Source organism: Sus scrofa, chromosome 14 (assembly GCF_054392235.1).
Source record: "Sus scrofa isolate SSC_HxYL_T2T_F1_AM1 chromosome 14, Sscrofa_HxYL_maternal_Yorkshire_Landrace_v2.0, whole genome shotgun sequence".
In the NCBI taxonomy this organism is placed as follows: domain Eukaryota; kingdom Metazoa; phylum Chordata; class Mammalia; order Artiodactyla; family Suidae; genus Sus; species Sus scrofa.
In genome coordinates this window covers 80,320,688-80,343,286 of record NC_139396.1, presented here as the reverse complement: position 1 = coordinate 80,343,286, position 22,599 = coordinate 80,320,688, and the positions used below count along the sequence as shown (strand labels likewise).

Here is a 22,599-nt window from a genome sequence, read left to right as displayed (position 1 = left end):
AAATCCTCATAGATCCTGGTCAGATTCGTTTCCGCTGCGCCACAATGGGAACTCCCAGGAGGGAGATCGTAATCTAAACATTAAGTTGGAGGACCCTGCAGAGGACTCAGAACATGACTGCGCTTCAGGTCAGGGTGAGTTCAATATTCTTTTCATAGTTCACATTAAAACTCATGACTGGAGGGCTCACGCGCCAATACCAGTTATAGCTGATCTTTCTTATCTGTACAAATAAATGGGAACTCTAATCTAAAACCTGACTCTAATCCAGATTCCAACTCACCATCTATCTTTCTATCTGTCTCTCTATCTACCAACTGCTAATCTGACAAAATTGAGTTTTCCTTCCATTTCTATTTCCATGCCCCCCTCTTCAGGGGGTCCAATGGTCAGGCAACCGGCAGCCAAACAGAAGACAAGAACACATAGCTTCAATCTGAGAGAATGATCAGAGAAGAACAGTTTAGATTCATGACAACACAAGATAATTTCCACTGCTTGGCATTATGTAGAAAAATGTGCCTTGGATAGTATGTCAACAACATAGGAAAAATCACACCAAACAGATGCACCACAGCAGGAATGTCATTTCCATTTTTATTGGACATATTTACAAAATCACTCACACTGTATAACGACTCATGCATACTCCTGAGGAGTTGTTATTTTCTTTATATCAGCCTTTTAAGTTGATGTGAAAATGACATTGATAGAATGGCAGTCACCTTTGAAGGCTGGGGGCTGGGGCCATGCCAGGCCTTGCAAAACCAAGGAAGGCTTAATTAAGCTTCTTCCAGACTCTTCATCTTGGCCCCAGAGACCTTCTGCTTGGGAAATGCCCTCACTCCCTTTCAAAGCTCATTTCCATTTGAAGAGTGCAATTCCCTCACTGCTTCTTGCCACTCGGCCCCAGTATCTCTGAATCCACTCCCGGATGCAATCCCAGCATGAGATCTGTTAATAAGCGTCCCCAAAGGGAAGCTTCCCCGCTTGGTGTTCTCTGGAAGTCCACAAGGAAAATGAAAAACGGCTCTTCCTTTCAAGCCGAGGGACTGCTGAATTACCATCACCCTGAGGCTTGAGAATGGGGACTTCAGAACTCGGGGGGCCTTTTGATTCCAGAGAAGTACTTTCCCAACTAAAGACATCATTTAGTCCGGCAGCTTCTGCGTCCTAAGCAAACATCTTCTGACCTGAGGACAAGCCAGGAGTGAGCCTAGTTAAGTGAAAGGCCTCTCCCACCACTGACAGGAGCAGATGGGCTCTCAGGAGAGCGACTTCTCACTGAGGTCCCGCAGGACAAGAGCCAGGCTGATAAATGGCAAAAAGGAACGGAAGCATTTTTCACCCCTCTATTCGCAGTGTTTATGAAGACAGAAATAGCTTGCAATTCATTAATCTGGTCATTTTGGTAATCCTTATGGCTCTTCTAGCAAAGACAATTTAAAAGGAAACATCACACACACACACACATCCACTTAAATGAATGTTTTCTTTTGGCCCTTTGCCCTGACAAGTACTAAGAGCCAATTTGCAAAAGACCAGGGTCATTTTCTACATCGCAAATCAAATAGGTAGTTCTACCTGGAGAGAAATCTTTGTATATTTGGCTGCAGGGGTAAGGGTGCTAAGGGATGTTTCGTTTAAAAGGTTTGAACTTTAATTTTCAAAATGAGTGAAGTACTACTCATTTCCTTTTTTATACCCTCCTCCATAGTTTCTTTAAAAAAAAAATATAATAATGCAGAAGGTTAACCTTGCTCAGAGCATGGATGAAATGTAAAATGCTGCTGCATACCTAACATCATCGCAGTGTAAAGCAAAGGGCTGTCACCGCAAGATAACTTCCTGTTACTAGAGGCTGCTGGACGACAGGGAGTGTTTTATCAGGGCAGGCAGATAGTCACAGGCAGAAGACGACTCCAAAGCTAACAAAAACATGGATTTGCAGATTTACAAATTCAAGTTCACAGAAAACTAAAGAGATTGAATTGAAAGAATTTTTAAATGATACACACGAGGCTTAAAACTTTCCTGATCTGCAGAAATGCAGGTGCAGGCATGTCCATTTCGGAGTGTTACGACAAGCTCATTCTAACCCTGGCTAAAGTTAAAAATACGCAAGATAGTTATTCCCGATTAATCAGGAGAAAAATCCGTATCTTCAGGAATGACATTAATGAGACTCTGAGGAGACGAAGGCAAAATCTCTAAATATCTTGAATAGCTTCAATAAGAGAATTTGCATTTAGAACAAAGAAAGAATTAATTATGTGCAGACCAAAGCAGATAACATATCCTTGTATAAAAAAAATAAAAGGCGGAACCTTTAAGTGGCAGGGTTTTTTTTTGTTTTGTTTTGTTTATTTATTGGCTTTTGCTGAAAAACAATTCATTATTTCATAGGAAATTCTATTTTTCTAAATCATATGTTTTAAATACCAAATATAATGATAACTTTCACATTTTTATTAACCAGATCTCTTGAAAGATAAAAAAAAATGTCTTACTGAGCAGCAGTAGACCAAAACTAAAAATAGGAGAGAAATGCTGTTTTTTAACCCAAAGGGAGAACATGGTAACAGCTTTGTCTAACTCTACAGAAGTCATCAACCTCTAAGACAGATGAAAAGACCTGCTTCTCACCATGAAATTTAAAAATCTCCAATTTTAGTCCATGAAGAGAGATCTTTCCATATGGAAAAATTTCTAATAACTGGCTTGGCATTAATTTTAAAAGATTTTCACAAAATATTTCAGCTTCAAAGGTTAAAGGATTTGCTTCCTGTTCTTTTTTCTTTTCAAGTCTTTTTTTTTTTTTTTAAATAAAGTAGTTTTTGTCTCTGGTTTCTTTGGACTCATGCCATGATGAGTGATTCATGGAATTACTGGGGAGCAAATGGGGCAGAATCCAGCAAGGCGGCAAAAAATATCTGGTATTTCCATGACACACAGCTGCTACCCTCAAGAGAAATTTCAGCTCATTAACCTTGATTTTGTAAATCTATTGGGAAGATATAGGAAATAAGACCATAGAGAGTCAAGCAGGGAGCAAAATGGGTGAGATAATCAACAGAGACACATTTTTGCAAATTCTGCAGAATAACCAGAGAGGAAGGTGGTATAGCTACCACTGGTTTGCTTTGTGAAAAAAAGACCATGGTTTAGCATTGGCCCATCCAATATGGCAGCCAGGAGCCAGATATGTGTTATTCAATCTAATTCACTGATTAAAATTAAAAAAACTCATTTCCTCAGTCGCACTAGCTACATCCCAAATGTGTGCTGGTCACATGTGGCCACCACTTCGATGGTAGAGAGAACACATCAACAAAGGTGTGGACAGCACTGGTTCAGAGGATGAAGAAAGGAGAAGGAGAGGGTGGAACGAACAACCTCAGGGACCACAGAAGTAAGATCAGAAAGTGGGCACCGTGATCTTGTTATCTTTGAGCGAGAAAAAATCCAAATGAAGATCCTACAGTTTTAGTTTATTTGTCTAAACTGAAATGAGTGGGGAGCTGGTGATGCCAGAAGGTGCTAACATGCGCTTTATACATCATGGCCTTACTTAATCTTCGTAACGCAGCAGGAGGCAAGCGAGATTACAATCCCCATCTTACAGACATTAAATGAAGCTTCGAGAGAGCTGGTGACCCACCCAAGATCACGCAGCTAAGGCCTGGGTCCCAAGCATGCTTCCTCCCTCCAAAGCCAGAGCTCTCACTGGCCGGTAGGAATTCCATTCAAGGTGGCGGCGGAATGTGTTCTCCAGAGACCAGCACAGACCCTGCCCCACAGCAGGGGCCATGGCCAGGTGGATGGCTTGCTCTTTGGGCCTAATAGCTTCTCCCTGTCCAGCAAGAGTACTGCCTATTGATAACGAACAGTATCACTTTCTAAGCCCATTCTTGCTGTTACTGCCCCTGCTACCATCCACCTCTGAGCTTTCCAAGCCTCGCCATTTCTTTCCTATGTTTCTCGTGACAGCTTATGAGAAAGCCCTGGACCAGTGCAAGCAGAATGGACTGGCCACCAAACAGTATCTGATGTCCCAGTATTCCTTCTCGCACATAAGTGCTGATCTCTGAAATAGCCTGTTAAGCAGCGACTTCAACCTCCCAACAAAATGCTTAGAAAATGGCAATATTATCATTCATAATAAGCTGATGACTTTTTTTTTCTTTTTTCTTTTTATGGCTGCACCTGTGGCACATGGAAGTTCCTAGGCTGGGGTCAAATTGGAGCTGCAGCTTCTGGCCTACACCGCAGTCACAGCAATGCCAGATCTGAGCCTCATCTCTGACCTATACCACAGCTCACAGCAATGCCGGATCCTTAACCCACTGAGCAAGGCCAGGGATCGAACCTGCGTCCTCACAGAGATAGTCAGGTCCTTAACTTGCTAAGCCACAGCAGGAACTTTGCTGATGACTTTTTAAAGCTTTTATTACACTAATGGTTGACGTCCAGCCAGTTTAGGAGGACGGTGCCCGTGACCCCATTTTCCGAGGCCCCTGCAGAGGCCAACGAAGGACTGGACATAGATTGGAGCCTCTGTCCTTACCTCCGAGGTGACCCATCATCATGGGGCTGGATGATGACCACCTTCACAGTCACAGATGTCCGGAGAAGGTCGATCATCTGCTCGTGAGTCAGTGTGGCCACGGCCACTTTGCAGATCTCCACAAGGCGGCTCCCTTGGCGAAGGCCGGCCTTCCACGCAAAACCAAAAGGTTCCACGTCTGCAACAATGCCTTCGAAATTCACGTGGAAGCCAAGCTGGCCCAGCCCGTTCCTCCTCAGGGTCATTTCCACGGTCTCGCAGCCTCTGGTCACGATCTAAGGGGGAAGGGGGCTGTCAGAGGTGTTGCTGTCATGGGGCCATCACAGCCCTGCCCTCCAACTATCCCAGTGATGAGACAGGGACATGGTGCAATCCACCCTTGACCATAAGTAACCACAGCCTCAGACACAAAGGAAATATAACAATGGCTTCATTCCTCAAAGGCAAACCTGATACAGGTGTCCTGCTTTGTCTCAGAAGCCACTGGCCTGGAGTCTGTGAGCTAAGACAGGCTCTGATAATTCTTTCCTCTCCTTTCCATGTCAACTGACTTGGCCCTCAAGCATATAAATTCCATTATTCCAGATGGACTGTAGCAACTGAAACAATGTGAAGACGTTCACTCACCAAGCATGAAGACATATTAGACAATTTCATTCAACTTAAAAAATGGCCCCAAACCCTTCCAAGCTAATCCGTAGTGACCTGCCCTCAGGATGGGCGGTAGCAGGAAGTCATGTTAGGAAAACCGGAAGTGCTCTGGGAGCACCAGCCACGTGGACATCCTGTTCTAATTTCTAGGACCCTTCTCCTGGGAACTGCCTTGCCCTGGTTTGCCTCAGGTCAGATGTGGGCTGGCCAGCCAGCCTCTCTGGGGTGTCTGTGAAGGGCAGCGTGCAGACTGGCACTCTTGCAGACAGCATCCCACTCAGTGAACTAAAGCACTGATAATTAGCTAATGCCACCCTCCAAAGTGCTTACAAAAACTGCCTACATGCACGGAAAGAAAAAGATAGGCTCAGTGACTATCACTTGATGACACCAGCCATCATGCATTGGTTGGAAATTTAGAGTCAGAAAGTATCATATCTACATCCCCAAAGCACAGAGCTAATGTATCCAGTTGCAGTTTAATAAAGCTCCATTTCCATGAAACATGCTCCGAATACACAGATTCCTATTTAATAAGACCTATGACTCTAAGTACAGCTGTGGGACTGGGGCTGGTTCGGTGCATCATCAGTGTGGCTGAGGTTTCCATGGTTACCGCCATGGTACGCACACTGCCAATCAGTTTCTCATAGGCACACAGTTTGGGGCTTAGAAAAATGGGGAAAGGGATTGCTGGTCTTAGTGGTGAAGTTTTAAAAAGATTGAAGTTTCCAAAGTTGTGATCTGAATGAATTTAAAAATGTTGAAATGGTGCTTTGGTAATATACACAACATGAATACATTTTTCCTTCACTTGTTTTTCAACTTGGTTTCAGCTAAGCTCTCTACCAAAAGACCACATACGATAGGTGCTTGGCCTTCTTTCCAATATTAATGAAATTTTCAGTTGAAATGTAAAGTCCATATATCAGGTTGAAGAGTCAACAGTCAAACTTTCCTTCAGTTCTGGGACTCTGTCTCTTCCTCTCATTTCTTCTAACCACCTGCCACATTCCCTAGATTTTGCTTTATTTTTTTCTTCTTTCATTTTTTGGCTGCGCCCATGGCATATGGGAGGTCCTGGGCCAGGGATTGAACCTGCACCACAGCAGTGACAATGCTGAATCCTTAACCCACTGTGAAACAGGAGAACTCCAGCCTAGGCTCTTCTAAGAGTGAGTGGTCCTGCCTGTTCCTTTGGACGTGAGCTGTCTATCATTCCCCACTTGTGTCTTTACTTGCATAACTGACACCTTCGGTTTCACTTTCCACCACTATAAAATGCACAGAGGAGTTCCTGCTGTGGCTTAGCGGGTTATGAAACCAGTTAGTATCCATGAGGTTGCAGGTTCGATCCCTGGTCTCACTCAGTGGGTTAAGGATCTGGTGTTGCCATGAACTGTGGTATAGGACACAGACGCAGCTTGGATCCTGTGTTGCTGTGGCTGTGGTGTAGGCCTCCAGCTCCGATTTGACCCCCAGCCTGGGAACCTCCATATCCCTCAGATGTGGCACTAAAAAGCAAATATATATATATGATGCACAGAGTTCACCATCTGCCAAACAGCAGACTCCTTCCCAATCTCTCTGCTATGACGGTACTATCCTCTTTCTTTCCATTTCTATTGCTTCTGTCCTGCACCAGCCTTATGTTCTAACCCCCCATCAGACTTCGTGTTGGTTTCTTTCCCCTGTCTCTTGTTGCGAGTCATCCCCAACATAGAATATACTTCCTCAAATATATTCCAGACATCAGGCGCCTTCATCACATTAGCAAAACAGTCACTTTTCTGGGAAAATGGTAGAATGGGGACCACGGAACAGTGAAAGGGTCAGATCCTACAGGATGTGCATTTTGGTGGAGGGTGAAGGGGCACAGGTTGGCGCTATATTTTCCAGAGCAAAAGAGGATGACTCAGTGGATCTTCTAAGAAGGATGTGCAATATTACCAAAAGCACAATGTGTACTGAGAGTCACATGATAACTCAGTTCTCCAGATACATAAACTGATCACACACTTAATCATCCCCAAATCGCATCTCAGTTGGCACACATACGTCCTATGATACCGATGTACCAATACCGTTGAATACACTGAAGCCTCTCCCTGTAAACAGCAGACTCCTGCAAATTTGTGTCTGCAAATAATGACATTATTTCTCCAAGGCCAGCAGACACTGACTTGATTGTATTGTCTCTCAGATGTCTGGAATAACACAAGATTTCTATTTGGTGGGAGGAAAGGAGGCAGGAAATGGGTATAATTTCTCCTTTTTTTCATAATCCATAATTAACTAAATCTTTTAAACTAATGAAATATACATCCCACTGGGGGAAGATTTATACATGAACAATTCTTTTGTCAAAGCATGTTTTGCTCTTATATTTGATTGATTCTTATAATTTTGCTGTACATAAACTAAAATCTGTATCTTCCTTTGTTAAAGGAACACTGTTGTAGAAACACAACTGTTAACCACGGTAGCCTCACTTACTGAAAATAACAATCTTTTATGACTGATTTCTCTTTTTTTAAGTCTTTCTAACTGAATGGGTAATTTTACGAAACCTCTGTAAGAAACTGTGGCTGCAAGATTAAGAACCTATTTAATCTGGCAGACTAAACAAAAATACCTGCTGTATAAACATGCACTGAGCTGAAGGGGCAAAGAGGGTAAGTCTGATCATTCCTATGGTCAACAGTGACACTGTGCCTGTTACTTTCCCTCCAGGAAGGTCCTGTCATATCAGCCTCTGCAAAGAGACATAATATCTTGTCAGTTTTCCTGTCTTTCCTTCAAATGCTATAAAAATAAATCCTGATGTTCCCTTTTGAAAGTTGACTTCACTTTTCCTTTCTAAACTGGTATATCTCCACCATTCATGGATTCAGCAACTGCTCAAAAGGACACAGCATTTAAAATCAAACTTTGCTCAGAGGGAAAAGTCACCCGGAGCTCCCTGGTGGCTCAGCAGGTTAAGGGCCTGGTATTGTCACTACTGTGGCATGGGTCACTGTTGTGGTGCGAGCGCACTCACCCGTTTGGGAACCTAGGGAATGCCGTGTACAGTGGTTGTGGCCAAGGAAAACCAAGAAAGAGGCATTCATTCCCTAGGGACCGTTATCAGGGTGGAATGTCCATGGTGGAAGCTATTATGCATCTGCGGTTGAAGACCTGAGGACGGTGAAAAAACAAAACCTGTACTTACTCCCAACCGCTGGACGATTTCCCGCACGTCTTCGGCACAGCTGTCCACGGAGGACAGAAGGATACATTCCCCTCGTTCGTAAAACACTTTGATGCTCACTAATCCAGAGGTCCAGCCAATGACATCCCTGCAGGAACAGTTAAAGACGACGTTCTTGGAATCCTTCTCAATCAGCATGATGAACTCGTTGGAAATCCCAAGCAGACATTCAATGTCGGCGGACTGGCCGAAGTCCCGCGCGATGACGTGCCACATGATGGCCCCGACGCTAAACAGGTGGGCGTCCTTCCTCGGCTTTACTTTCTCCTTCTTCTTTGCACCCAAGGTAATGAAGCTGAATTTCACAGAGGTGTCCACGGTGGCGGTGGTGACAAAGTTCTCCGCCAGATCTTTCAGGTACTCCTGCCGCGTTCGAGTGGCCATCGCACGAAACTTTTCTGACTTGTGGGCTGCGTTTTCCGCATTGATTACTTTGGCTAAAAGGAAGTCCCGGAATACTGCTGACTTTGGAAAAGTTACGCCTTTGGGAATTGGTGGACCAAACGGTGGCACGTCTTTTGATCGAGAAACTCCAACACTGAGGGAGAAAAGTGAGAACCAAGATGAACGGTGGTGCCATAACGGTCACCATCAGAAGTCTGATGTATATGCACACTTTTAACTGAAGCCATCTACTTTGTAGCTTCTTGTTATCCTAGTTTCTGGATACCACGTTTCTATTTTTTAAGCAAAACTTTTCAAACTTAGCAGATGGGAGGATGCTATGGGCCAAATTGTGTCCTCTTAAAATGTATAAGTTCCAAGCCCCAGTAACAGGGAATGTGGCTGTATTTGGACAGAGGGGGACAAAGCGTCCTTAGGGAGATGATTAAGTCCAAGAAGCTCATTAGGATGGGCCCTAGTCCAATCTAAGGAGATTGGGGAAGTGGACACACAGAAGGATGCCAGAGGGGCAGAGGACAGATCATGTGAGGACACAGCAAGAAGGCAGCCTTCTGCAAGCCGAGGAGAGCAGCCCTGGGAACAACCAAACCTGCTTGATCCTGGACTTCTAGCCTCCAGAGCTGTGAGGATACATGCCTGCTGCTTAAACTACCAGGTGTCTGTGGACTTGCCGCAGCTGCACGCTACGATAGGGGGTGACGAGCCTATAGCCAGGCCGGTGCTCTGTAACTCGGGGCCGGTCACCACTGAGAGAAAGGGACCTTCAACAGAAGTGAGGGTAGCTCAGGTGGCTGCCTATAATCTCACAGGTACTGGACACAACAATCATATTTACAGGAGGCCAAAATGCCTGGGTATCATTTTTTTTTTAAATAAATACTCACTTGATCACCTTTTGAAAATCTAAATCAAGCTTTTATGAGCATAACCTTTTAAGAGATTCCAGGGATTGGAAAGATCAAATGTATAGTGACAGTAAAACCATCTTAATGTGGAAAAATCAGTGACACTCCCTGTATCAGATAGAAGCTTTGGTTGTCTCAAATCCTTTTGGGGATAAGACTGGATTAATGAATTAACAAATGAGGGACTGGAGTGAGTGAATGCACGAACCTCACGGCATCTACTTCCCAATGACTGAGTAGCCCTTGAAGATTTAAGAATGGGAACCAGGAGTTCCCATTGCTGCTCAGCAGAAATGAATCCGACTAGTATCCATGAGGATGTGGGTTCCATCCCTGGCCCCGCTCAGCTCAGCGGGTTAAGGATCCTGCATTGCCATGAGCTGTGGTGTGGGTTGCAGATGCGGCTCAGATCCCTAGTTGCTGTGGCTGTGGTATAGGCTGGCAGCTGCAGCTCTGATTCAACCTCTAGCCTGGAACCTCCATATGCCAAGGGTGTGGCCCTAAAAAGCAAAAAAAAAAAAAAAAAAAAAAAAAAAAAAAAAAAAAAAGAGAGAGAACCAACCCTTCATCTGCTGTCTAGGATGATACATACATATATACATATACATATATATATATATATACACATTTTTTTTTCTGTGCTGGGATGAATAAAGGAAGCGATGCAGGCTTCATGTTCTTCACTGTAGAAAACCCTGACAGAAGTAGAAGTGAAGTGAATTAAGGAATGAAAACATTCTGTCCCCCTTGTTCTGTTAGGTGTGAATTCCTCTTCTGGAATGTGTCTGGTTAGACTCTAAAGAGCTCACAGTCCCCAGGCGTCTCTCACCTGGGCTGTAATCTGTACACTCTTCCCCAGAGTTCACCATTTCCATGGAAACAGCTGCAAGATGGAAGCTGGTCTGGGCGAGGCCTTAGCTGGAATGACGGGGAGGGAAGGGCAGGCTCCCTTTGGGACTAACGACCAAATTTACTCATGTATGTTAGTCAAGGTACTGAACCAGAGAAGGATGTGGGGGCTTGACTCCTGTCCTCAAAAAAGGTTCTAGAAACTTGGCAGTGGTTGAAGTGGCTGAGGACCTGACCCCATACTTGACCCGTCTTCTGCTCCCTGACTCCTGAGGATAAACGCTCTAGGCTGAGTAGGAACTATCTTGTCCTTACATGTTCCCTCCTGGAGGGCTGTCCCAAAGCTCTCTGACTGGACTGTGGTTAGTCTTATAAGACCTCGGCTTCTCCTCCAGCATGATCCACCAGCTCCAGCTGCCCCCCAGCACCAGCCATTATAAACCCCCATGCTCACCTCTCCTAAACAGAGTTTTCTCTTCCAGTGAAGAGGACAGACTCCTTCAGTATTTTACCAGAGAACACTGCAGAGGTTGAACCCCATGGAGCATATTACATGATTACTTTCTGCACTTGGCTCTGTGGGTCTCAAGCTACTCTCTGACTAGAGCCCTCATACCCTTGAGCCAAAGCATCAGGGTGGACTTTTTAACATCTAGACATGTTCCAAGATGGCTCTCCCCCTGGATCTCCATTGTGGGTGCAGAGAGACATTGGTTAAGGGGGCAGCTCTTTTTGTCCCAAATATCTAACTGGACATCCCCTCTCCAATGTATGATATGGTGCTGCTCAATAACTGCAATCCTATGCATCTCAGATCAGAGCTGTCCCAAAGAAACAGTTGCAGAATTTAGGCATAGCTGGTCCACAGTCACTATGATGCTCTGGGGATGAGGACCAATTTGAGATTTCTTGGTTACAAAAGGCTACATAATACATAATCCTTAATTCTTTCGAGCAGAGTTAAGGTCAGAGAAATACTTCTTTTTTTTCTTTTTTTTTTTTTTTAAGATTTAGGTAACTCCCAGTGGGTGGAAGCAAGAGTATATTTTAGAATTTCTTATTTTACCCAAATCACCTGATAGCATTTGTTGGTGATTTAGATCTAAGGTGCCTCCACTGAGGGCAGCAATACCGAGATGATCCTTCCTTGACATGCAAGTTCAAGGGTTTTAGGAAAGCACGGTGGTGAAGAGCAGAACTGGGTGCTCTCACCTGGAGTCCAGCTGCACCACTTTGTGAGGGACTCTGAGTTAGTACCTTGGTGCCTCTGTTTCCTCATCTGTAAAATGGAGATGAAACTAGTACAGTGCTCAAAAGCCCACTGGGAGGATGAAAGAAAACAAGGCGTGTGAAGCTATGATTAACCTGTTATTATCACTGTTATTGTCACAAATCGTCATTATCATCCTCATCAGTTTAAGAGTAGCATCCAATTTTTGCAAGCAGGGGCCACAGAGTAAGATTTCTGAAATGGCAATCAGCACTCCCTGTAGATATTTCTTCCCTTGTAACTGACAGTTAGCTACTCAGTTAGCTACTAAGCCTATGCAGCAAGAAATTTACTCATTCAGTTACTGAGGGATGCATTGTGCCAAGAGTTTATCTTGGAAAGTACGCACACAGACACACACATCTTTCCTCACTACCTCTGCGATGGCGACAACCGCGGAAGTGAAAGAACCTCGTGTAAAGACACAGGCCCTCCTGCTCTTCAAAAAATTCAGGCTGGGGAGTTCCCATTGTGGCTCAGCGGGTTACAAACCCTACTAGCATCCATGAGGACGGAGGTTTGATCCCTGGCCTCCCTCAGTGGGTTAAGGATCCAGCGTTGCCATGAGCTGTGGTGTAGGTCAGACACTTGGATCCCATGTTGCTGTGGCTGTGGATGGGCCGGCAGTTGTAGCTCCAATTTGACCCCTGGCCTGGAAACTTCCATAGGCCACGGGTGTGGACCTACCAAGACAAAAAAAAAAAAAAAAAAAAAAAAAAAAAAGATCAGGCTGAAATGACATTCCCTGGAGCTTTGAGGATGCCACCCCCTCATTTCTTTCTAGGTTCAAGTGGCCCCAGCATCACTTCCTGACAGTGCTGGGGTACCTGCATCAAAGCATCCGTGCGGGATGCCTGCCACTTCCCTGGCAGGCAAGCTCCTGCTCGCCCACACTCTGGCCTGGTGAACAGCATAGAGTCAGAGGGAGCACCTCACCCCAGTGGCCCTTCCCGAAGTGGCTCTGCAGTAAGTGGCACTGCGGGTCGTCATCCTCCAGAAGTCACTGCCACTCAGCACCTGCCCGAAGCTATGCCCCAGGGTCACGGTGCGTGTGCCCTCCACCCTGTCTTATATAAAACACACTTGTGAGTAAGATGCAGAACCTAGAGAGCAGCAGACTTGGACCCTAATTTACTGTTTCCGCAGATATTATTTTAATGAATTTGCTTGTGACTGGTATGTTTTGAGGACATCATGGGAAACGGGTCTAGGAGGTGTTTCTAGAAAATCTGGGCACTGTCACCATACTCCAGGTGGCAGAGGAAACACATCTTCATGAAATGCCATGGAATTGACTACAGTTTTCTAGATTATGACCGATCTTTTGGGAAACACTCATGAAGCTTTAAGTATGATCGGTGCAAATGTCTGAGGCATCTCCAAACATTTGAGGTACTACTAGTTCACATTTGAATCTCATTAGTAAATGATAATTTAGTGATAACAATGTGGTTTCTTAAAAGCCAATGACCCCATCTTTGAATGGTTTACTACACGTCTTGTGTCATACAAAGCCACTTTGTCAAAAGGTGAGATCTGTGTCAAAAGCATCCCTCCCCAGTAACTGAATTCAACCCAGAAACCCCCAAAGAAATAAAAATAAATAAGTACTACCAGTCTTTAAGGTTTGTGTGTGTGTGTGTGTGTGTGTGCTAATGAGCCACCTCATGATAGAAGGATAAGCTAAAAGTAGAAAGTAATTAAAAATACTTGATTTACCTAAAAATAGTAGCCGCTCAAGTAACACCAAATACAATAAAGCCCTAGGCTTATGTTTCCAATCCATTCGGAAGGTTCATTTAAGATTATTTTTCATAATTACCATTCGTCAGGTGAGATCTCAGAAGATAAGGCAACTTAGCACGCTTGCACCAACATGATCTGTTTTTTGTGTTTTTTTTTTTTTTTTTTTTTTTAAATAGCTAAGCTCACAATATGTGGAAGTTCCAGGGCCAGGGATTGAATCCCAGCTGCAGCTGCGAACCTATGCCACAGCTGCTGCAATGCGGGACACTTAGCACACTGCACCAGGCCGGGGACTGAACCCACCTCCTCACAGAGACCTGAACCACTGCAGTCGGATTCTTAACTCACTGTGCCACAGCGGAAACTCTAACATGATCTGTTTTAAGCATGTTTTTACAGCCTAGATGTCCTTTATTACTCTTTAAATATTTTGTTGTTTTCTATCACTTTTTAATGTTTTAATTTTTATTTTTGGTCTTTTTTTCTTTTCAGGGCCGCACGCGAGGCATATGGAGGTTCTCAGGCTAGGGGTAGATGGGAGCGACAGGTGCCAGCCTACACCACAGCCATAGCAATGCCAGATCTGAGCCAAGTCTGCAAACTATACCACAGCTCACGGTAACGCCAGATCCTTAATCCACTGAGAGAGGCCAGGGATCGAACCCGCATCCTCATGCATGCCAGTCAGGTTCAGTAACCACTGAGCCATGACGGGAAATCCCATTTTCTATTACTTTTTTAAAAAATAAAAAGTAGTTCTGAGCATTCAGGCCAGTGGCCTTGAACCCAGGGGTGTGCAAGAATCATGACAGGAGGAAAACAGGCAGCTGCTTGGGTGGACTTTAGGTCTGTTACAGCACAACCCCCCCATGGGGGAGGGGGGTGCAGAGAGTCAGTGTTTAACAAGGTGGCCGTGAGGCAAGATTAGGGCCAAGAACTTCTGCCTTCTAGTCTGTATTCTCTAAGATGGCTGGGCCTGGGGTGGGGACGCGAGCTGGCCCCCGGGAGCACACGGGCCAGTCTCCCAATCCCCTAGGAGGGCAGGTTCTGCCAAGTTCTCAGGCCCCTCCAATCTCACTCCCAGCCCTGCCCCCACTTGGCCCCCAGGGCAGCTTACGGGACAACTACTGAGATGAGAGCCAGGGCCCCCAATAGGTGTTTTGCCTACTGCCTGCTATTTATGTTTCAAAATTACATATCAAAGTAGGTACTGTTATCCTTCACTTTCAGAGAAGGACTGGAAGGCTCTGAAAAATAAGCTACCTCGCACAAAGCACCATGAAAGCATCTCAGGCCAGAGACCCCGCAAGGCAGGAGCCTCCTGTGACAGCTGCTTCCTGAGACAGAGGCCAGAGCAGGTGTGAGCAGGGGCCAGACGGTCCCTGGATGCGGAGGCATTGGGTGGCCTGGAGGAATCAGGAACACACACACCCAACGCTTGCCTGGCGGCCCTGCAGTGTTTCCAAGGTCCTGGATGAAGAAATGTTTTCCTGCCAGGGCTCCCTTCCTCCAGGAGGGCACAGAAATGGCCAGTGCCCTGCCTCCCAACTCTGGAGGGGGCAGGGGTGGGGGGGACCCCCATTTCTGAACTGCTAGGAAGCCTGCTGTTTCAAAATGGGAAGAGGGCAAGGATTTCTTCCAGAAAGTTCCCAAATGAAGACTGGGGGAAATAGAATTGGGGGGTGTGTGTGTGAGAATCATGGGCTTGGAATAATAACTGGAAAGCACAGCTGTTTGAGGGAAAGATGTCCTGTTTGGACAATCCTGGGAGCACGGCGCGCCAGGGCTGCTGACTCACCTGTAACACACATTCTCGGTACACGGGTTATGCACTTTGACGATGACGAAGACGTGTTGAAAGTGGGACCGGATGCTTTTGGGAGTAAAAGGAAGTGCTCCAGGCTCTTGGAAGACAATGGTCACGATGTCATTTCCTATATGCCTTTTCCTCAGGAGCTGCAGTCAGGGAAGTGAACACACAGAGTTACAGGCAAGGTTTGCTGCGAGAACCAGATGTGGGAATAGATACAATTCACCCAGCTTTCAACTGAAAGGAGTTGTCTTTGTTTTCTGGGTTTTTGTTGTTGTTGTTGTTGTAAGAAAAGCAGACCTATAGAGAGAAAAGCCTCAGTGTTTAAGTACATCTCTTTTCCTTTAAAATGCAGCTTGCATCTCTCTCCTCCTCTTGGTCTTTTTACCCTGAAATAATTGCACGTTAGAGCTAAAATCACTCTAAGGAATTGTGTAGGTTAAGCCCTTCAACTTAAAAGAAGGAGACAGCACAGGGTTCCTGGGAAGGGACAGCAGCTGCAATGCTGTCCCTTCCCCAGATGCATGGGTGCATGGGAGGGGGAGGGCTTAACTATCTTTGCTCCCACAGTCCTACACATTTCTGCACAAAAAACACACAAGACTGTCATGGTGGTGGCTAATCTATTCCAACCAATTAACTGAAATCTAGCCTTTTTGTTTTTCTTTCTAAGGCCGCACCTGCAGCATAGGGAGGGTCGCAGGCTAGGGGTCAAATTGGAGCTGCAGTTGCCAGCCTATGCCACAGCCACAGCGATGCCAGATCCAAGCTTTGTCTGCAACCTATACTGCAGCTCATAGCACAAAGGATCCTTAATCTACTGATTGAGGTCATGGATTGAACCCATGTCCTCATGGATACTAGTTGGGTTCATTACTGCTGAGCCACCATGGGAACCCCCCAAAATCTAGCCTTTTAAAGGTACTTCAGTCACACAGAATTCCACCAGATAAACAGCTGGAAAACCCAGTACATTACGGATGCGGCAGGAGAGAAGGAACCCCAGGGCAGTGACATTTTAACACCTTTTCTTGTGATGTTCCTTCCACCAAGACTGCCCCCTGCCCCAGTCTCTCCCAGACGATTCAGGTCTCTGTTCAGCATCACTTGTGAGCCTGCACTGGCCTTGCCCCTGTACACCAGGCCCCTTGTGCCAATGACATTAGTTGTTGTACCCCATTGTAATTGTTGGTTTATTTCTCCTGCATAGGTCTTAATCTTCAGGAGGCCAGGAGATGTGATTGTTGACTCCTGGTTTCCTGGTTTCTAGTGGCCTGCCCAGGACACAGCAGACCCCCAATACACACTGGCTCAATGAATAAACAGCCACATAACACCGCACAACAAAATGGAACCCGCTAATAAATCCATACACTTCATAGGCTTATGCGTGAACAGCCATCAGCGTCTGCGCTCACGAAGTTTCTGATCCTCAGTTTTCATAGAGACAATAATCCTTACACAAGTCGGTGATGTCACTGGGTGAATGGTATAATCTTAGGTAGTAAATCCTGCTTTACGAGGAATAACAAAGACAACGAGCTTGCTCTGAAATTTATTTGGCACCTACAGAACATACTTCACTGTAAAGAGCATTAAGTTCAACTTTTAAAACCTTTTCAACTCAGATACAAAAAGGATTTCATTGTCAGGCCCCTGACTTGTGATCAAGCAGGATAAAAGGCCTGGAAAAGTGGGAATGAAGTAAATGTCCCTTCTTCCAGAGTTCACGATGTGCCAGTGAAATCACAGATTCATGCACGGGAAAATTCCTATATTTCAATCCCCATGGTTAAAGTTATAAACACACAAAAATTGTTTTACTGCTTGAGTGAAGTTCGGAAAGACATCTTGATATACATTAATGAGCCATCTACAGTTTCTAAAATGTTTTGCTCGATATATAGCATAAAAGATGCCAATTCAGATGCATGTTAAAAAAATCAGTAGCAAGCGAGTCATAAATTAACATATATTATTCACCTGTACTGTAGTGGACAGCAATGTTAACCATAATGAATATTTCATGTAAAGAAAAGAAAACGAGGCAAGGACTCTTACCTAGAACAGGCATCAAAACGAACAAGGTGAAAATCGTACAAGGCTAAGATATTGTTCCCTTTCCCCAATAACTGAATTACATGATTCACATGTACTGTAACAGGACAAGGGAAACTCAGGAACAAGTGAGAAGTTAACAACAAAAACAAAAACACCTAAAAAGGGCCCCAAACAATAACAACAGCAAAAACTCAAACATCTAACAACCTGTTTTCTGATCAAGGAACACAGTGGCTTACTCTGTACTTTCTTTGATATCCTGGAAACACAGGAATTCGCAGTGTCCCGCAAAAGATGGAGCTTGTAGTGGCCAAGGCCATGCCAGGAACTCTGTAGCTCCTCCTGCCCGAGAGACCTGGGCGTCTACTGGCTGCCCTCTTGGTTAACCTGGCAGCAAAAAGCTAATTCCTACCTATGTCTCTTCCTCTTGCAGTAAGAGGTTGAGTCCAACTCTACACTTTACCGCAGGAAGATTTAGTTTTTCATTATAATTTTTTTGTCTCTCTTTTTTTTAGGGCCACACCTGCGGCATATGGACATTCCCAGGCTAGGGGTCTAATGGGAGCTGCAGCTGCTTGACCTATTCCACAGCCACAGCAACGCCAGATCCTTAACCCACTGAGCAAGGCCAGGGATCAAACCTGCATCCTCATACATACTAGTTAGGGCTCGTTAGCGCCTAAGCCACGATGGGATCTCCAGAAATATTTAAAGCATAACTTCTAGGAAACTTTCGGTCCAGTTACCTTGACGACCTGCCAACCTTATTTTGTCCCCTTCTAAGCATATCCTTTTGCTTTGTACGATGGGCTAGAAATGTTTTTAAAATTCTAATGAAGTGAACTATTGTCACAAAATGCATGCTCTAGAAAAAATAAAGGGTGGGGAGAGTGGGAGGCGGGGGTAGGAAGGGGCAAGGAGATTCATAAAGTGGAAAATAAAACCCTGGCAGAGAATAAACTGAGAAAAACGAACACCTTGTCCGTGACGAGGATACCTGACTCTTTTCAGAGACTAAAGAAAAGCAACATCTAGAAAGTTAACAGAAACATGATTTTGTTTTCAGACTTTTTAAATAACCTAAGTAATTCTTGGGCTTCTTACATAAAGGTTCTCTTCTGTCCTTGGTTAGGTTTCATTCTAACTGGTCAATGAAATTCTGTAGAATCAGAGTCCGGAAATGGGAGGGGAAAGGGTGTGGTGGCCCTTAAACCAGGGCAGCCCAGTAGGACAGGAAGGCAGGTTCCGGTCGCCAGCACACCCCTGGCGGCACCGTCTGTTTCAGGAATTAAGGGATGACATCTTCTAGGCCTCTCTAGACATGAGAGGCTCCTAACACTTTTGCAGAGCCAAGGGAGCCGGCGTAAGGTCCTCAAATGCAAGCATGAGTTAATAAATATTGTATTAGATTTACACAGCCAATTCTACTAAATTCCCAACACTTGATTCAAACTGAGAGACAAGAATCAGCTCTTGTTGTGACAAGGAATATGAAAATGGGATTCTTCACCCGATTCCATGACAAAAAGCATGCTACGGAAATAGCAACCTTTGGGTTTATTTCTAATTCCTTTCACAAACTTCAGGGTCTCGCAGGTCCAGCTTTAACTTGGTGCAGCAACCACAATGCAAGGGAAAACAAACAACCTTCAGGCGGCTGCATGTGCATCAAAAACGGCCTCAAGTTGACCTTGGTTAGATCTACTGGCCTCTATGCAAATAGCTTCATTTGTTATATATATATTTTTAAATCTAGCAAAATGGGGGAAAAAAGCATCCTGCACCTAGTTCTGGAGGAGACGGGAAACAGGCTGTACAACATGAAACAGAAGCAGTTGGGATGTAGTTCAGAAATCATCTCCAAGAGTTAGTGAAGAGAAGGCTGAACTTGAAACTGGAGAAGGCAGATCTCCAGAGGTTCTTGTCTTAAGAAGCAAACATGTGAAAAGCAGGATGACTTCAAAGAGAAAATTACATCATTTAATGATTACTTACAAGTTCTGAAATTCAAAGCAATGGGCTCAGAAATGAGCAAAAAATTAAATGTGTCTCTATTGAAAAAGCCATCATGGTGGAGTTCCCATCATGGCTCAGCTGTAATGAACCCGACTAGCATCCAAGAGGATGCGGGTTTAATCCCGGGCCTTGCTCAGTGGGTTAAGGATCCAGTGCTGCCGTGAGCTGTGGTGTAGTGGCAGATGAGGTTTGGATCTGCTGGGGCTATGGCTGTGGTGTAGGTTGGCGGCTACAGCTCTGAATCTACCCTAGCCTGGGAACCTGCATATACAGCAGGTGCGGCCCTAAAAAACCAAAGGAAAAAAAAAATCATGGAGTTCCCTGGTGGCACAACAGGTTAATGATCCAGGGTTGGCACTGCAGTGGCTTGGGTTGTTGCAATGGTGCAGGTTTGATTCTTGGCCCAACTTCCACATACTGTGGGCGCAGCAAAAAAAAAAAAAAAAATCCTAAGTTCTGGATCTTAATTCTTGGGGTGTCAGCTAAAAGTCCTAGCAGTAAAAGCAGGGCTGACAAATATGGGTTGGCCTGATCCTTCCCACAGTCTAACCTCATCACACATCTTTCCCTTTTAGCCACTGGGTACCTAAAACCTGCCCATGTGCTCCTGCAGCAGGCACTGTGCGCTTGCCAACCTCTTGCTTAGACAGTGTCTCTCCTTTACACGGAGGGCAAGCTTCTCCTCCTTCAGAGACTGTCCTAATTTTGCATGCACACACACATCACACACAACATCCCCCCATACATACTCTATACTCAAGAGAGCACGTACCAATGATACAAATTTTGCTTTTTTTTTTTTTTTTTTGGCTTTTTAGGGCCATACCCATGACATATGGAGGTTCCCAGGCTAAGGGTCGAATCAGACCTGTAGCCACCGGCCTAGGCCAGAGCCACAGCAACACCAGATCTAAGCCACATCTTCAACCTACACCACAGCTCATGGCAACGCTGGATCCTTAACCCACTGAGTGAGGCCAGGGATCGAACCTGCGTCCACATGGATGCTAGTCAGATTCATTTCCACTGAGCCACGATGAGAACTCCTGAGAATTTTACTTAGATTTTTAAGAGCCATCTAGAGGATCCCGTGGAAGGACATGGAAAAGGTGAACATAGTCATCTAAGTAACAAGAGCGAGCCGGAAAACCCGCACACGTTCCCACACACGTGACCAACAATCGACATTGAGAGAAGGAAAGCCTTGTCCCTTTGCTTCCACAAACGAGTAACTGTGAGTTAACTACTCTTATCTCAGATCAGCAAGATCACAGCAAATTTAATCACCATTTCAAGGATGCACTGCTGATTATGATTTTAGATAACCCATATAAAATATGATATAAAATATTGTACCAATGGCAAAAGTAAACATACAAACCAGTTAAGCAAGGCTGAATATTTTGGAAGTGGAGAAACAGACATAAATCAAGAATGTGGATTTGTAATGATTTAATGACAAGATGATAAAAGGATTATGAAGATGGAAGCATTTCTCTTCGGAAACTGGGCAATTCCAGCCCTTTTTCAAATCTTTTTTCAAAGTTCTTCTTATCTGGTATAAGTTTACCTTCCTAGGTCTGCAAATTTCTGGGAATAAAGTTAATACTGGAAAGCCAAATAAGCGTATTATTCTTCCAAAATATTCCAGATTATCATTTATAGGTGAAGCCAAGAGCAGGACCTGCTGGTTTAGCACTTAATGAAGGAGATTCCTCCAGTGTTTGGTTTCTTAGCAGCACCCATGAGAGACTTGTAGAAGTATGGACACAAACCTTTTAAGGCAGGGGCTGATCATCCGCCTCAATTATGTGGAGAGGGGGTTCCAGCCTGCCTCAAGCCTGTCACGCTCTGCCCCCATCACCTCTGCAGATGTCAAGCCCAGTATTTTTCAGACAGAATGTCAGAAACTTTGGTCTGATTCCTCAGGAACATCCATGGACCCCTGCCAAGGGGAGCAGTTCTAACTTTACACGTGCATTAAAAAAAAAAAAAAAAAAAAAGGAGTTCCCATTGTGGCTCAGTGGTAATGAACCCCACTAGTATCCATGAGGACTGGGGTTCAATCCCTGACCTTGCTCAGTGGGTTAAGGATCTGGTGTTGCCATGAACTGTGGTGTAGGTTGCAGACATGACCCAGATCCTGCATTGCTGGGGCTGTGGTGTGGAGAGGCAACTGTAGCTCTGATTCGACCCTTAGCCTGGGAACTTCTATGTGCCACAGGTACGGCCCTGAAAAGCAAAAAAAAAAAAAAAAAGAGAGAGAGAGAGAGAGAGAGAGAGAGAGAGAGAGAGAGAGAGAGAGATTACAGTGTGCCAGCAGGAGCCCTGCTACCTCTGTATTACATACTTAGTTTGAAGATAAAGTTTTTCTGCCCAGAGAAGTATGAGGCTAATTTGTGGGGTTCCTGTCACTGATAAGAACCCATGAGAGTTTAACTCTGCTTTGTCGGTAGCACTGGCAGGAGAGAAGCTTGCAGGGGAGGCGGCCCTGGGAAAAGTGGACAGACTGCCAAACAGCCCCAGAGGGAGATGGGGGAGGAGGGCAAACACTCCAGCACTCCCAGATCAGGCTTCCTTATCATCCCCCCAGTCTGGCTGCGTTTTCTTTGCAAGAGTCAGACATTCCAAAGACTGAACTCTCCTACGACTGTGGTGAACTCTCTAAAGACTTTGAAGACATCCTGGAATTAGTTTTTGGTTTGATTTATTACAAGAGCAAACCCAAGAAATTATATCTGAGGTGGACGTGTCTGGGCCAGCTAAATAGTCACCAAAAACGGAGTGCCAATGAGGCCAAAGTCGGGGCAGAGATTCAGGGAGAGACCAGTTAACGCTGCTAAGTTCTGTGGCCTTGGCAGCAGTCATGAGCCCAGAGGGTCACTTCAGACCCTGATGCCCTTGGAATTTACACAGTTTGAGGGCACAGGTTGGGTGGTGAGAAATCCAGCAAGAGGAGCATAACCCACAGCCGATCTGGAAAGTACAGGTTCCAAGACTGCAGAGAGCCACTGCTGACCTGTGAACAGTTACCTGATGACAGCTCAGGATCAGCATAATATTTTATTT

The 22,599-nt window shown here is 45.0% G+C and overlaps 1 protein-coding gene across 3 annotated transcripts in view; it reads right to left on the bottom strand.

Annotated features, from left to right (window-relative positions):
* The window catches only part of LOC146396811 (signal induced proliferation associated 1 like 2), a 114,969-nt gene that overhangs the window by 55,428 nt on the left and 36,942 nt on the right, over positions 1 to 22,599 (bottom strand). For all 3 annotated transcript variants that reach the window (XR_014827838.1, XM_084996838.1, XM_021073828.2), the window contains exons 6-8: positions 15,442 to 15,599; positions 8,430 to 9,006; positions 4,568 to 4,842 (exon numbers count right to left, since the gene is read on the bottom strand). Coding sequence is in view for 2 of the 3 variants with exons in the window: in XM_084996838.1 (XP_084852964.1) it covers positions 4,568 to 4,842; positions 8,430 to 9,006; positions 15,442 to 15,599 (1,010 nt within the window). In the remaining variant the exon portion in view is untranslated. The remainder of the gene's footprint in view (positions 1 to 4,567; positions 4,843 to 8,429; positions 9,007 to 15,441; positions 15,600 to 22,599) is intronic.